This window comes from Chroicocephalus ridibundus, chromosome 4 (genome assembly GCF_963924245.1).
Source record: "Chroicocephalus ridibundus chromosome 4, bChrRid1.1, whole genome shotgun sequence".
Lineage (NCBI taxonomy): Eukaryota > Metazoa > Chordata > Aves > Charadriiformes > Laridae > Chroicocephalus > Chroicocephalus ridibundus.
In genome coordinates this window covers 17,519,047-17,534,631 of record NC_086287.1, presented here as the reverse complement: position 1 = coordinate 17,534,631, position 15,585 = coordinate 17,519,047, and the positions used below count along the sequence as shown (strand labels likewise).

At 37.5% G+C, this 15,585-nt stretch overlaps 1 protein-coding gene across 5 annotated transcripts in view; it reads right to left on the bottom strand.

Moving 5' to 3' along the window:
• Nucleotides 1-1,543: 1,543 nt before the first annotated feature.
• The window catches only part of NAP1L4 (nucleosome assembly protein 1 like 4), a 28,627-nt gene continuing 14,585 nt past the window's right edge, over nucleotides 1,544-15,585 (bottom strand). For 2 of the 5 annotated variants that reach the window (XM_063331479.1, XM_063331477.1), the window contains 6 exons: nucleotides 13,668-13,813; nucleotides 12,062-12,084; nucleotides 11,354-11,473; nucleotides 11,030-11,059; nucleotides 9,646-9,702; nucleotides 1,544-2,826 (listed from right to left, as the gene is read on the bottom strand). In XM_063331479.1, the coding sequence (XP_063187549.1) occupies nucleotides 2,788-2,826; nucleotides 9,646-9,702; nucleotides 11,030-11,059; nucleotides 11,354-11,473; nucleotides 12,062-12,084; nucleotides 13,668-13,813 (415 nt within the window). In that variant the 3' untranslated portion in view covers nucleotides 1,544-2,787. Of the gene's footprint in view, nucleotides 2,827-8,436; nucleotides 8,475-9,645; nucleotides 9,724-11,029; nucleotides 11,060-11,353; nucleotides 11,474-12,061; nucleotides 12,085-13,667; nucleotides 13,814-15,585 lie in introns of all 5 variants that reach the window. The other 3 variants (XR_010070661.1, XM_063331478.1, XR_010070662.1) reach the window with 3 other exon arrangements.

Genomic DNA, 15,585 nt, shown 5'->3' with positions numbered 1-15,585 from the left:
CAAAAGAGCGTGTTCCCACAGACTGAACTTCGCAGTTTCTTTTATCAGGTTGCCGTGACGATCATCAGGCATGTACGCGTGTAGACTCACTTTTTTTGGATCACCTCACCATTTTTCGAACTTCCCGCCTTAGTTTTGCATAGGGCCCCCAATCTGTATTTCTTAAGGCACACTCTTCAGAAAACACATACGGATACTGTTTTATTTTATTTTCCATCAGTTATTCACTCTGGCCTCATTTTTGCACACCCGCTCAGCCTGTATTTACCATCCAGCCTGGGTGCCTCCAGCTGCGACATTCCGACAACCAACACATCAGTCCTTCGTACTCTTGTCTGCTGAAGGAATGAGCCCAGCTGTTCAACTACCTGTTAGTTACTGTCCCCGTAGACAAAGCCTACAAATAACCACCCGAAAACAGAGAAGTCTACGAAATGCTCTTCTTTGCCATTATCAGCTAGATCTGTAATGGCAAGCGCACGGCTGGGCTTCGACAAGACCTGTTTTCTGTTAGGCTGAGTCGACTGGCGTTAACTCCGCTTTAACGAAGCCCAGCTCGGCTTTCCCATCACTCTCCCGAGGACAAACATCTCGCTAGGCAGCTTGGTTACCCACCCACCTCATTTGCGCTCCTTGAATGCTGGCGCATTTGCTCTGCGTGTTCTGGAATTTCCCGTTTTCTCAAAATTAAAGTTAGCCTTTTGGGATTCATGCACATAAATTACTTCAGAGCGCTAATTTGCAGATGTTTATCTCCAGGTTGCAGCGCTCCTCTTTAACCATGTAGTGGAAAGCACTTCTTTAGGATAGGGGAAACTATCATTCAATTTCTTTTGATATAAAAAGAAAAAAAAGCTGGTCAAATACCTCTACTTGATGTGCCTAACATCACTGGCACTGTTATTAGCCAGTTTGCATGTGTGCAAACTCCATTCATGCTCCTGCCCTTGTCAGACATGCCTTTACGCTGTTCTCTGCGCCTGCTGTAGCAGGTTACTTGACTGGTTCCAGATATTTTTTTCATTTATTTTTTTTTAAATAAAAGCCTAGAACCCATCCCTGCCTTCCTCTCTTCCTTCACTCCTGCCTTAACACTGTGTCACCTCAGCATTTTCTGACTCCAAGGTATTGACATAGGGATACCTCCGCATGTCGCAAGGTCCCTTCCAACTTAAGGCAATTCTATAAACCACTTTATGGCCCCCAGCACCTCCCAAATTGCACAGATCGTGCAGCATCTTTGATAATGACGTTGCCCGCCCCCCCCCCCCCAAACCCCAATACCTATAAAACATTCCAGAGAGGTAGAAATTAAGGAAACTGTTAAGTTGCAAATTAAGCAAGTTTGTTCTGATTTACGCCAAAGAACTCCGTAATGCAGTTTTTACAAGGGCTCCTTTTCTTTGGCTTTTGACCACAAAAGAAAGTATCAGGATGTTCAGACAAGAGCTGTACAGCCTTAAACACTCCACTGTTCACTACCAAAAGTCAAAGGGATACTCATTTAAGCTAGGAAGCATTATGGACCAGACAGGAGCGATGATCATGTTTCACAACTTTAATAGAATATTCTATCTATTCTGTACAAATTGAAAACACCGTATTAAGTTACAAATGTGTCAGGTAAGGCTGGAGCACTCTACATGCCTGGTCACAGTGTTGATACAGCTGCTATTCAACTGCTGCCAGAGGTTGGCAATGGATGTTGAAACTAGAAACGTGTACCTGAAGTGCCACACAACAACAAAAGGTAGTTTTGAAGACTTCAGAGCTTTAAATAAAACAAATTGTGGAATGGAGTAATTTCAGTGTTGCAAGTAAGACACCAAAACTTCAGGTTTATTGAATTGAATTTTGATAAATTTCTGCGTTCAGAGTGAAAAGTCCTTCCATGCTGGACACTAAGCAGTAAGACTATTGGAAACTTCCTGGTTCTTTGGCTGCAACCCACTTCCATTAACAGCAACAGTTTGGCCTTTGCATTTTGATCTTCATCCAGAAGAGCTGTCATTTTGATGCAAGTTTGTTTCTTCTGTCTAGATTACTACATTGAGACCAATTCAAATTATTTGTTTTACAAGTACCCATATTGTATGCAAAAGAGGAAGATTTTTCAAGTATATTAAAAACTATTAAAAAGCACTAATTCTGTCAAAGTACTTACAAACATGAATAAATAAATAGTAAGATGAACAACTAAGTCTCAAATATGACACCCCCTTCCATGAAGTAAAATTACTTCAATTCAATTGGTTTTACTGAGATAATAAATATGACATTTAAAGCTGCTCAAGCACTAGTTCAATTTGTAGGTTGCAAGAAACATTAAAAAAAGGGGGGAGGGAACTAGCAAAAAAGTCATATTGCTCTATCTGTTTCAGCTACCATACATGTAATCCATTTACTTTAGCTTCTCAGCACATTGCTATTCCACAATTTTCAATGTTTAACAAGAAAATGGATAATCCTCACTTGGTAGTCTGGACTATTCCCCTATGCATAGGGCAAAAGGCTCTAAAGGCCTACTGACATACTTAGCTACAGTGTACCAACGGCTGTAGAGTGTGCTTTATTTAAACCTCATATTTCCCAGATGCATTGAAGTTGCCACTGTACATGTTAAGCAATAAAGAAAAGTTAGTGAAAATCATGCATTTTAAAACAAATTAATTTTAAGCATTGTTAATAAGATTGTGCTGCAGCGATGGAATATCCTGAACTGCAGGCCAGGTATCCAAATATTTGTTACAAGTTGTTCAAATATCACTTCCAAGTGGTATTTCCTTATTACTGTTGTTTGCATTCAGCAGGTTGGCTGAAATCTTTCTGTATAAAGGGAAAAAGAAAAAAATATGGTTAAAAATCAAAACGGCATACAAGAAAATACTTAAATGAATAAAAGACATTGGCTATGCAGTCTGAATTAGCTAGAGGTATCATTAACATGTACAAAAAAGCTGCATATAAATTCAAGCTAGATGATAAAATTTTGAACAGCAGTCACCATATTTATTGGGGTCCCCCCCACCCACAACTGCTTGGTACTCCATACTATTTCTAATCTACATTTGCATTCTTTACACTCCGTCCAGTAGGCCAAGGCTCAAACAAACATGAAAGCAAACCACCTTCTACTCCCCCCAACCAGAGGCTCAATTTGACTTTCAGTTCCTATTAAAACAGTTTAACAGTAAACTGCCACCTCCTCACTGAGCCCGAGGAGGGAGGAAGGCAGGCTGCTTATTCTGCAGCACGTCTGAGTTTTTTCTTAGAAGCATTGCCCTTTCTGCTAAGGTGATAAAAATGTAATTAATGTGTTGATTTCTTCTAGGTTCTGCATCACCAGCAGGTAACTATTCAACAGTTTCACATAGGGCAAGAAGTCCCCATGTTAATCTGAACATGTAAAAGTAGAAACACCTTCATTAAGTAGTAAAACAACTTCCCCTTTGGCAAGAGGAAGTGTATTTGGGAAGGAGAACAAGTACTCAAACAATTAAGAACTTCAGGTTTTACACTGCACTTCTTGGGTTTTTTTTTGTTGTAAAACAGGATTGTTAGAAAGCATGAGAATTTATTACCCTGTCTGCTTCTCCCTTTACCATTCTTAATATAGTTTATTATAAAAAAATAGCAGTCAGAAACCTGCTGAATTCTAGTAAAGAAAATACAGGTATAAAACATGACACTTTGAATGTCACTGACTGCAAAATAAAATGTTTGTTAGTAACTATCCTAAAGAAGATGTTGTAAAAGAAGCAAACATGCAAGAGTTCCTTATACAGCAAGTGACCCCAAGCTCAGACAACTCAAGCATTTTGCCTGTGGTGAGGAAGAACAGGTGCAACTAAGATTCCTTATCATAAATCTTGCCCTTGATAATCTGCACTAAACCCAGACTGTTTTTCTCTTCCTCTCCTAAAATGCTTTAGGGTTACAGTGGTCACTATCATTCCTACTGGAAGTCTAGATTAAAGTCTCTTCTGCACAGATATGCCAAAGACCTTTCGGACCTCCTCGTGGTTTTCCTCTCCCAGTAAATCTGGCTGACTTCATCTTTGCACTCTCATCTGCTTGGGACTCCCAATACCACTGATATGAATTCATTTTCACTGATCTGGGACTAAATACAGCATGAATGCCCTCTTTAAGAGATGGATATGTTTACACAGAACACAAAAATAGCATTCTCTCTCTCAAAAAACAAACCCTCTGACTGCCCTACTAATATATTGCATGCTATTCCTTTTCATTCAGATGCAGGCAAAAACCAGCAACATTTTTATCAAAAAATCTTTCCAAAAGTATCAATTTTTCTTATAACTGCTTTGTATTTGAACATGGCCACAGAGTAGCGCACAGCATCACTTCCCCTACCCCATGCATTCTGGGAAAGAGCCACAATCCAGTAAAACACACTGGATTATTTAGAAAGTACTTTAAAAATCTTTCCATCTCCCTCCTTCCTTCCTATTCACCTGTTATATTTATATCAGACACACTTAGGCTGACCATTGCAACCATTTCAGCCAAATTTTAATGATCAACCAAAACCCTTGTTGTATTTTCTAATAAACTTCAGTGTCTTCTCTTTATACTTCTGTATTTCTGTAAACACTTAAATCATTATTGCATATAAGTCTTTATCCTGTAAAAAACTGAGTCACAGAGATTACAGCATTCCTTCTTAAAGGCCTTTCAGCGTTCATTACTACTCTCAGACAAAAAAAAAATACAGTTTAAGGAGTTCTCGGATATGAGTCAGTTATTGGAGAATTTTGAGAGAAATACTGCTAGTTTATGCTATTTTTAGCTTACAATTGAGGGCATATCTATCTTGACCATATATATATATATAAAGTGTTTATGCAGGTCCTAAGTAACAAGGCAGTATCTCAGATCCAGATTCCGACATAATACTCTCTCTTCCACCATTTCAACAGCACAGCACTGCTCTTGCTGAGCAAGACAGCACGTGAGCTCCATAGTGTCTTCAGTTGCCTGTCAGCCTCACGTAGAAGCATCTCAGTCTAAGCCCAAGATGACAAGAGCAGAAGTAGATGACCATAACGTTCTTCAAGTTACAGCTGCCCCATCAGGCACATGCATGTTCAAATTTATCTTTGGCCTCTAACGGCTCCTGTAAGATCAGGGACCAGACCCCAATCTGTGTGATCGAGACGCTACCTCCATACTCCCTCACGCAAGGCTATTAAATTTGAGCCTGCTCTTCCTGTGACGTCCAGATGGTTGGTGAGATTTGGTCAGCCAACCCCTACCAATCCATTTATTGGTCTTAGACTCTGCACTATTTATCTCCCCATTCTAGCAAGATTTCCATTCATGCTGTATTTCCCTAAAATAACTTCAGAACATATCTTAGAAATGGTGAAGTGCATCATCAGCCAGGCCATAAAGACAGAGACTTTAACGGCAAAGATAAGGAGGAACGGCACCTTATTTTAAAATACATTTAGCAGCAAACACAAAGTTCACTACCAGCACTACAGAGACAAGTAAGAATTTTTTCTGACATAAAGAGATTACCTACAGAAGTCATGAGCAATGACTTAAAGTTCTACAACTTTTCATATAAGTTTATTTTTATGTCTTTAAAGTATTTAATAATATTTACTTATTTTGTACAAGGAGTTTAAACTACTCTGGGCCTTTGATTCCAGTTTCAGACACTGTTCCAATGGAGATATACAAGCTAAATAAGTGAGACTCCCACCTATTTTTTCCTCTTTTGCTAACAAGCATCAATATAAAGCCTTTTTGCCACTGCCTCTTATTTATCACATCACTTGCTCAGAATAAAAAAAAAAAAACCACACACACACAAAAAACCCACCAAAACTCTTGCTACAATGGACATGAACATTTTTCTTCCGGCATTACCCAGGAGAACAGTGCAAGGAATTTGAGCTACTTAGGTTACGTACAGACCACTTGCTCAGGCATCAGCAATTGCATCAGCTAAACTGCATCAGCTGCTTATGGACATAGAGGACATGCACCAAATTTGAAGAGGAAATTTAATCTAAAATTTGCAGGATCATAGGGCTAAAGTGAAGAAAAGCAGGTCTGAAGTAGTATTTCTTTCATTACTTTCATACACATAGCCCACTGCTTCTGTCCACCCAATCTGGTGTCCTAGGGGATGGAGGCGTAAGTCCAAAGTATCCATACCATTTATCTTAGAAATTTATCCTTTCAAACCAGATCTTTTTCACATAAAGTTATGCTGAAAGAGACACCGAATCTCTAGTTATCTTTAATGTTTAAACAGATTAGGCAGGACACATTCCTACATGATTTAAGGAGCAACTGAGCCTTTACCTCCTTACTTTTACAAATTACTTTTTGGGAAGCTACCCATCCACTAAAGCAGCTGTGCAGGCACAGGCAGCCCATCAAGATCTCATCTGACTCCCAAAGAGACTTTGCTGCCAACAGTGGGACCAATGCAGGCAGTAGGCACTAAAGCTGATGTCCTCTACAGCAGAGAGGGAAGAAAACCTTTCAGTATTTCAGATGTCCTACCATGGAACAGTCCAGTTAGGGGTCCTAAAGCTAAATCTTATCTTTGATCATCATATCATCAAGGATATAAAATATAAACATGGGAAGTAAACTCAGAACTAATTGGAGCTAAGCAAGCAGGTGGTCTGAACTGCCTCCTCCATAACTGGACAGAACACTTCAAAGGTTCTGAAAATGAACTTGCCGCTAACAGGACCTTCTGCCACTGTTACTTGAAAGGTAGACTAAGCACCTGGAAGCACATGCAGTCTCTCCCCACAGCACCTTTAGTTCATAATTCAAAGCATCATTCTATATTACCTTGTCAGCTACTACTCTAATTCAAGCTTAGTGTTAGTAAGGTGAAATAAAGGCAGCTGAAGAAACAAGGCATGCAAGCACATTAAAAAAAACATACTAAAGGAAACAAGCTACTTTATCTGTTTTCTTAGCAACTTCCAATCATCTGCTTAGTCTTCCAAAGCCACAACTTATTTATAAATAGCTTAAGTGCTTTGTGCAAGAGATGATAATGACCTGATTCTAACTGCAACTCAGATGTACTTACAACTGACAGAAGTGAGAGGAAGGAAGGAGGAAAAGTTAAAGCAGGAAGCATTGACATTTATATAGCAAATGTATTATGACAATAAAGGAAGACGTAATGTGGAAGTGACTGAATAGAAGTTGGATTTGAAAGAAAGACAGACCAAAAGAACAATTATTTTCTGTGAAAAGGAAAACTATTCTAGATACAAGAAAAGTAGAGGGGGAACTGAAAGGCAAAGATGGGCAAGGGGCAGGGAGAAACTGGACCAGAAAACGGGATAGACAGGAGTGGAAAACTGGATCAGGGGTATGAGTCTTAAAAGACAAAAAACAGAAGTCAAAGTTGACCTGAAAAACTGAAGCCAGTGGCTGACAATCGTTAATTGCAAGTAAGGAAGACAGTTGTGTAACAGATTACAGCTGGATGACATATAAGCTGTTGCGAGAAATGGATGTTCTACTACTGCAGGTGAATGAACAGTGCAAGTATGTTGAGGCAGCGCGGCTGGCTTCTCAAACCATATCAGATTGGAAATAAAATAGAAAAAACACTAAAACGCAGCTCAATTTTGAGTTTAACAAAGGCAAAGAAGTGCATTATCTATGCAGAGAGGGAACGAGTTGGGAAGACTACAGCTCCTCCTAAGTAACCAAAGGTGGGGCGGGGGGGGGGGGGGGGAGATACAAGCCTAAAATACAAGGGGAAAAAGTACAGAGCCTGTTGCAGGCATTGTTCTCCATGAGACATGGGAACGAAAGGTGGAAGATGACTATACAATAGAAGGAACTTTTTTCTTCTTTTAAATATGTTCAGAATCATGAGAGCTCAAGAGGCGGCCTCTAAGAGCAAATGACTGCCTTTGTCAGGCAGCATAAACAAGAACAATATTGGGAAAGACATACTAAGTAAACTGATGACTTGCAAGAGTTCTCAAGAAGAGCAGAGGAGATATTTAAGAAATAATCTGCAAGTACGCTAGAAACCGTAGAGACGACATCAAATCAGAAACAAGGGAAAAATAAAGACTGACAAATCTCAGTATGCATCAAGTGTATACAAAATACAGTTTGACTGCTACAAAGGCAAAGCAGAATTTATGCCAGGAATGCAGAGAGGTCATTCTGAAAAATCTAATTTAATTATAAGATTTAAAGGCATTCATCTCTATACACATTTCTTTCTATTTTTCACTAATAAAACCTGTACTCTGACATCACCATTCCCCCATTTCTTTTCCCCATACAAGAAAACAAACAAACAAAAAAAACCAAAACAGAAAACCCTAGGAGAAAAAAACCACCACATTGCATGGCAACAAATGGGACTCTTGGAAGTTAGGTATGAATGGAATTCCACCTTACCTAGAAATGTATGAATGATAAACAGACTTAAATTATACCTAAATGGGAAAAAATTGAAAGGAACTGTCAGCATGAATGAAAAGTGAAATGTACAAAATAATACAGGAGGCAACAACTACAACCTTCCGAGATACCTTAAGCTTTTTTTTTTCCCTACAGAATACCAAATCCTGTAAAAGGATATTTGACACTTAGCACAAATACACTTTGACTCAGAACTAACATTTTCTCAGCTGTCCCACTTTTTCCCATTACAGGTACACCACTACATTTTTATCCCACAAAACAGAGTCAGAATACTTGTTTCTGACACTGTAAACCTGTTTGATCAATCTTTCCACAAGACAGACTTCCTTTAGTACACAGTATTTCTCATTAAAGAAAAAAAAGCTCAATTCTTGATATGGTGAAAAAAAGCATTTACTAGTGATATGATGATGTATATAAAATTGCCTCACAAGAGTGACATGTTAAGCTGCTGTTAAGACTTTCATCCAAAGATCAAGCAGTTTTACATGCTTTCACTTCTTCATCTGTGCCTTTATAAAAAATTAAAAGCTGATGTTTTAAGAACTAAATGAACACAAGTCTGTCATCACTGTCCCAGCTTCATTAAAAGGAAGCATTAACTTTACCATGACTGAAAGACTGAAAAATACCTATCAGAAGCAGCACTAACCCTTAAGGCTGCATTTTTAACCAGGTCTCAAAGTTTAAAATTCAAAGTTGGGGACTAACTTTTTTTGATTTCTAGCTGAGTACAGACATGTGGAACCTAACCTGCAGCCACCAGGACAACCAATAAAGAACAATTTTAAGAAAAAGAAAATAAACAAGCTAGTTGAGACTTGTCAGACTAACTCTAAGTTGAAGTCCAGCCGCAAGAATATTTGAAATAAGACCTTTCTAAAGGAAAAATATATATGGTTGTTATACAGAGATAACATTAAGAAGTAAAGGCACACAGTTCAGAATTTATCTTTTCCTTGGTGCAGGTTGGAAGGCAAAACCTACATTTTTTCAATTTATGGAAACATTAACTTTTAAGAGCAATTTGAATGCTGAAGAAGATTAAAACACTGCCGTCAGAAGCTAAGGGTAGGTCTTGCTTTTTAGTGATGTATTAATTTTTTCACAAACTACCATAGCCTTCGTTACAATGCTCATGATTATAGTCTGTGTTACGACTAAGCACACAAAAATCCTTACCTTAGGATCACTCTCTGCATCTTCCTCTTCTTCTCCCTCCTCTTCCCCCTCCAACTCCTATGACAAAATAGAGATAAACTAACAGAAATTAAAACAGGTTAAAAGTGCAACTTTTTGTAATGGAGAAAAAACAAAATAGCAAATGATATTACCACTGTATTCCAGAGTGTTTCAGATGTCAACATTAACAATACTTGGGCTGACTTAAAAGAATTCAGCATCTTCAAAATCTTAAAAGTAAAGTCTTTAAAAGAAGATTTAAAACACATGTTTAAGAGATTCAGCATGGCTTAAGGTAACCTTCCTACCTAAGTTGCTGCAGTCTCCCAGCATTTTTTTTTTTTTTTTAAACTTCTACCTAACACATTTTTTGGAATTTTACAGTTCTGGTAATAAGTATATGTGTTTAATTTTGTTCTTTGTTTTGACCTCTTTCCGAAGAGTCTCTAATTATTTGGATTACTGTGGACAGGTTATGTAGTCCTGGACAGGATTTCGCAGTACTTTCACAGTCCGTTGTACACACACCTACATCCAGTGCCAACATCTGACACTGGAAACAGATCAGAAATACATGTACACTTGATATCAAGACCCAGCTTAAAAAATAAAAAATAAGAAAGTGTCCATACTGCAACTGGCAAAGAGAGAAGAGAGACTGCATGCTAAAGGCTGCCAGCCCACATCAGCCCACCAGCTCACTAACTTCTGATGTACTCTATTATGGTGAACTTGATGACAGTCAGGTATGTACTTTTAAGCAATTAGCAAGAACACCACGGTAAAAGCAGTAAAATAAAAATATAATTATCTGTAAAGCATATTAGTTCATTTAAGTGTGGTATCATTTAGTGGTTTTGTGCAAAGCCTTTCACAGTATGTTTGTATTCATCCAAAACTACTGTAAATGGGCCAGCGCTCTTGGTATACTAAAAATTCCAGCTTGAATTAAGCCTTTATCCTGAGCAGTTGCATGCTCTCCCTTTTTTACTTCACATTTAGGAAGGCCCAGTCTTCAAGCTTATGACAACTTAAAAGCTGATATCTGAACTCCCCTACTGCTTAAGAAACAGATATTTAAAAATAAGGCTGAAGGTTCTTATCATGTAACACTCAAGAAAAAAGCTCATCTTTAATTTTTGACTCATGTTAGAAAACAGCTTTCAAAATACTAGAAAATAAATAGGTACGTGTTCTTGCAGAAAGAACTTTTGTGAAGAGGAAAAACAGCCTTAGATTTTTGTAATTCAGGAATGCTAAACTTTTGGGAAGAAGTATCATACACAAGAGCATTTATGAACAACTATTTTCTGCTCCATATAGGGCTACTTCTGGAACACAGCAGGTAATTAGTTATCTATAAAAGATACAGTATGTATCTCACCTCCTCTTCACCTTCTTCACCTTCTTCAAACTGAAAAACAAACCCAAGATTTTTATTAGCTCTACTAATAGTAACATAAAATCTTCTGCAGTAATAGGTCTAGCATATTCAAACACAGTAACTGAAACTAAGATGCTTCCAGAAGCAAAGATTTAACAACTCATAGCAAGCTGAATAATTATTTCCTGTTCCTAAGTAACAGGTATCTATTCAGGTTTTTTGTTATTCTCATGTAACTGATATGACACAGTAGTTTAATCAGACAAGAAGAATGTTTCTATCTACATGGTAACTAATAAACAAAATTGCTGACAGCATACATACGTTATCATCATCCTCTATAGCCTCCCCAGTGAAATAAAGCACAGCACGAGGGACTATCCTTTCACGGAAGAAGTGTCCGATTTCAAAATCTGCTGCTAAAGTAAACTCTGAATCTTCATCCTGTAAAGGAAGTCAGTTTGATTTTTCTATCAAAATGTGATGTGCTACAGAGGATCAAACAAAAGCATTTCGAAGTTTCAGGTTTGAGAAACATCACACTGTCATCAACATCAACCTTCAGGTCACACATACTGTCAGTATACTTAACTTCGTAACAATAAAAGAAATATTGTAAGTCAAAAGCCAGATTTGCAGAACAGATTTATTTTAAAAGTTTCCTACTTTGGATACACAGGCTACTGGCCTGCTGAAACACCTTCTATTAAAAAGGCTCATATAGAATTTGCTGGTTCTGGTCCCTGAAGTTACAGAATTGTTCAGAAAGCTTCAGATTGATTTTTTTTAAAAATCAGATACCAGCCACACAGTAGTAGAGAAAACAATGACCTCTTCCCAACAGTGATCATTATAGATGTGTTGGATCAGCAAGACACATAGCAGCAAAATGTCAATGGATTAGCTGGAGAAGTGAAGAGTATATTTCATTTTATCACTATGAAGCTCAGCTTTGTCAAAAGCAAAAATAACAATAAAAATACACAGTACATACTTAAGAGCTATCATGCAATTTCAGAAATGTAAACTTACCAATGACTCTCCATCACCAGACACTGCAAAAAGAAAACACAGTAAATTTAAGGAAAGTTTGCATAGTCTAGCCCACCTCAATATTGAAAATGACAAAACATAGTATAAAGACCTTCTCATACCAAAGAACACTGGGTTTATGAAGTCTTCAGAAGCTAACTATTAAACCTTTAAAGACAATTCAGATTCACCTTAAGTTAAATTGCACTTGCACCAAAGCTGCCATTTTGACATCAAAGATTTTCGCACAGGAAATAGAAAGATGCGTTCAGAAGGCATGTAGATCACATTTCTCCCCTCAAAGACCAACACATTTTGTTTCTACATTAATGTTGTAATTACAGTTACTTTATTTTGCTAGACCACTATGAGCCCGCTCCTCTCCCTGAACATGGATGCTAACAAGTAGATTAACATTTTGTCATGAATTTGCAATTGTTGAGACATGGCCTTGTACTGTAACCAGTAAGGAACAGGGTGGCGTTTATTTTGGTTTGTTAAAAAACAAGAACAACCCACAACACCAAAACCAACACCACCCAAATAAACCCCAACCAAAACCAGATTTCCCTCTTCTACTTAGGTGCCATGGTACTGTGATCCAACTATGAAAGTGATAATTTGGCTCAGTCTATTCAAGTTGAAAATGCCAGCAGATGCCATATTCTTATCTTTCTTACACAGCTACCTCCAGAGTTATGTCCTTTACATATTTTAAAAAAACCAATGTAAAACCATGAGGCAAACAAATCTCCATCCCTTTCTGAAAGCAGCAACTACTTGTAACAAGAATAAAAAAAAATGACAAAGTTGTTTAAGTTAAAGGACATGTCTGTACCAAACAAACTCCAACTTCGGAAATACTTATCACTTCTTTCTTATCCCCATGTACACAGGGATTTGCAGCGGTATTTAGAAGTGACAGGTAATACATAATAGCCCATGACTGAATCAAGAACTAATGTCCCTTTTGTTCAGTATGTCTCTGAAGTCCACAAAGTAAAACTGCTTCTTCCATCCGTGTTTAAAAAAAAAAAAAAAAAAGAGTACAATGGGAGATATATCAGGAAGAAATAATGTTTTGGAATTTATCTGAATTTTTTTAAATGTGTGAGTACACACCTAATATTAGATAACTAGGAAAATTAAGAAGGTTATGTATCAAGCTTTAGGGAACACCAATAAATCACAGAAGAAACCACAGGAATTTCCATTACTTAACACAAAGGTTTAAATGAAACCAATATGCTATAACTTGATCAACGCTGGAATAGATTTCTTCACGTATTAAAAATCACAAATTGATGCACGGAGCCATCCTGTGGTAAAACAAGTCAACTTCTTTAGGAGATTCTTCTACATGAGACTCTTCCCATACTACGAATCCTGTCTACACAGCACACCTAATGGACAAATTCTACAGAATAACGTCAGAATGAATTGATTCGTTCGGATGGGCTGCAGTTTCCTATCTTCCTCTAGTAAGAAGAAAGCATACAATGCAACAGCATAAACAGATTATAGGTTTAAGCTGTATAAATACAAATACATATAAATAAAACACAACGTATTTTAAGAATCCTACATTCTCGATTTACAAGCTTACCCTTTATTGGGCTGAAGAAGTTAAAAAAAGAATCATTAGGTACTTGTTTAGTAATTGTCCGAACTGTGCCTCGACCCTTGTGTTTCTGTTTTTTCTTGATTGTTTTAACTGTAACATTTTTTCCTTTCTTCCAGTCAATAGTACACCTAGAGACAACATGCAGGAAACAGTATTTTAACACAAGACATCAGCAAAAATAAGGAACTGAGCATTAGAGCAACAAAGATCAAGGCAAAGATCGCTTACCATTCTTTAAAGCTAGTTTTACTCACACTGGCAACTTAATCTACTTGACAAGAGGTCAAATAGACCTACTGTAGTGCTAGAGACTATGTATATGTTGGACATATCAAATATTACCCTAAATGAAAAAGCTAAATAGTTTTTTCAGAATTTTTCTTCCAACAGTCAGACTAGTAGAAAACAATACGTTATGTCCTCTCACTACAGGTCAAAGCGGTATCCAGTTACCCTAAAAATAAATGCACAAAGAGTAGCCAAGAGGCGGCACATTTTAGCTCTCCAAAGAACAGCGCTGAGACTGACTTGGCAGTCGAGTACAGCAAGCTAGAAAGAGCTTACTTTTCAGTTCCTTTCTGCTACTGTGCAAACTGACACTTTTATCTCAATTAAGAGTCTTTCTCCATCCACCTGTAGTTTTACCCAAAACTGCACATGGCAAAGAATGAGTGGTGAACACAGCTAGTTCTCTTCTAATGGAAATAATGGTGTCACAGTAACCCTTAAGTGCCTCAAAATATCTTCTCCCATACATAAATCAAAGTCAAGAGTTTTATAGTTAACCTGTATAAAGTCACAGAAAAAATGTTTTCCTGCTCTACTTACTCCAGTATCTATAACCTTCATCAGGAAACATGAACCAAAATCAAACTTTTGACCTACCAGCAATTTTAGAAAGAGATTCCTCCTCTGTAAGACTTAAACAGAAAACATTTTGCTGGAATTAACTAAAGTTTTCTTCAAAATGCACTACCCTTTTACTTAGGCACAACTTTCACTGAACATTCAAGTAGACATTTTGCCTTGCTGTGTGTAAATACTCTATTCAAAAGCTAACATGTAGCACTAAAAGTCAAAAGGTTTTGAGGTTGCCAGGGTACCTTCAAGACAGCAAGTATCCGACATTCCTTAAGGGTTAAACAAAAAAAACTACACAACAAAAAAATAACAAACCACAACAAAAAAAAAACCCTCAACCCCATCCTTGAAGGAGAGGCAAAAAGAAAAAAAAAACAAACAAAAAACAATCAAACACACCACACCAAGGAAGCTAAAAAAAGGGACAATAAGGTGCTCTGGTGTGACACTGAACATTGGTTACAGAGCAGAGATCACAGATTGGAAGAGAATGGGTTTGGTTAGACAGAATGAAAAAGTCTAACGTGGTGTCCAACTCACTAGACTTCCAGAACAGAGATGAGAATTCACCACCCCAATCTGTTTCTGAATATGTTTTGCCAAAAAAAAAAAAATTAAAAAAATGCTGCATTCTGAGTTCATTTGGAAGCACACAGCCACAATTGCCAGAACTAAACTGCACGGCCAGTGTGTTCCAGCCTCAAAACAGGCTGAAAGAACAAGAGTCCAGCATACCCTGAGACTACTTATCAGACTGAGAACTGGGGCGGTCTATGAAATGTTAACAAATGAAATGAATTTAACCAATTATCTGGAAGTAAAAGGCTTCTTACCTCATTAACAATCTACTAAGTTTGAAAGGTTTAAGATTTAAAATGTACACTACATTGAAATGGATCTATACCTATATATCTGTTATTTCTGCATGCTGAGCCTGAGAGCACCATCATCCCTAAAAAAAAAATCCCAGTTTTTAAGTCAGCAAAAGCTTTATTTTATCTTCATTGCCACAGTAAGAGAAAGCAGCATCTGGAAAATA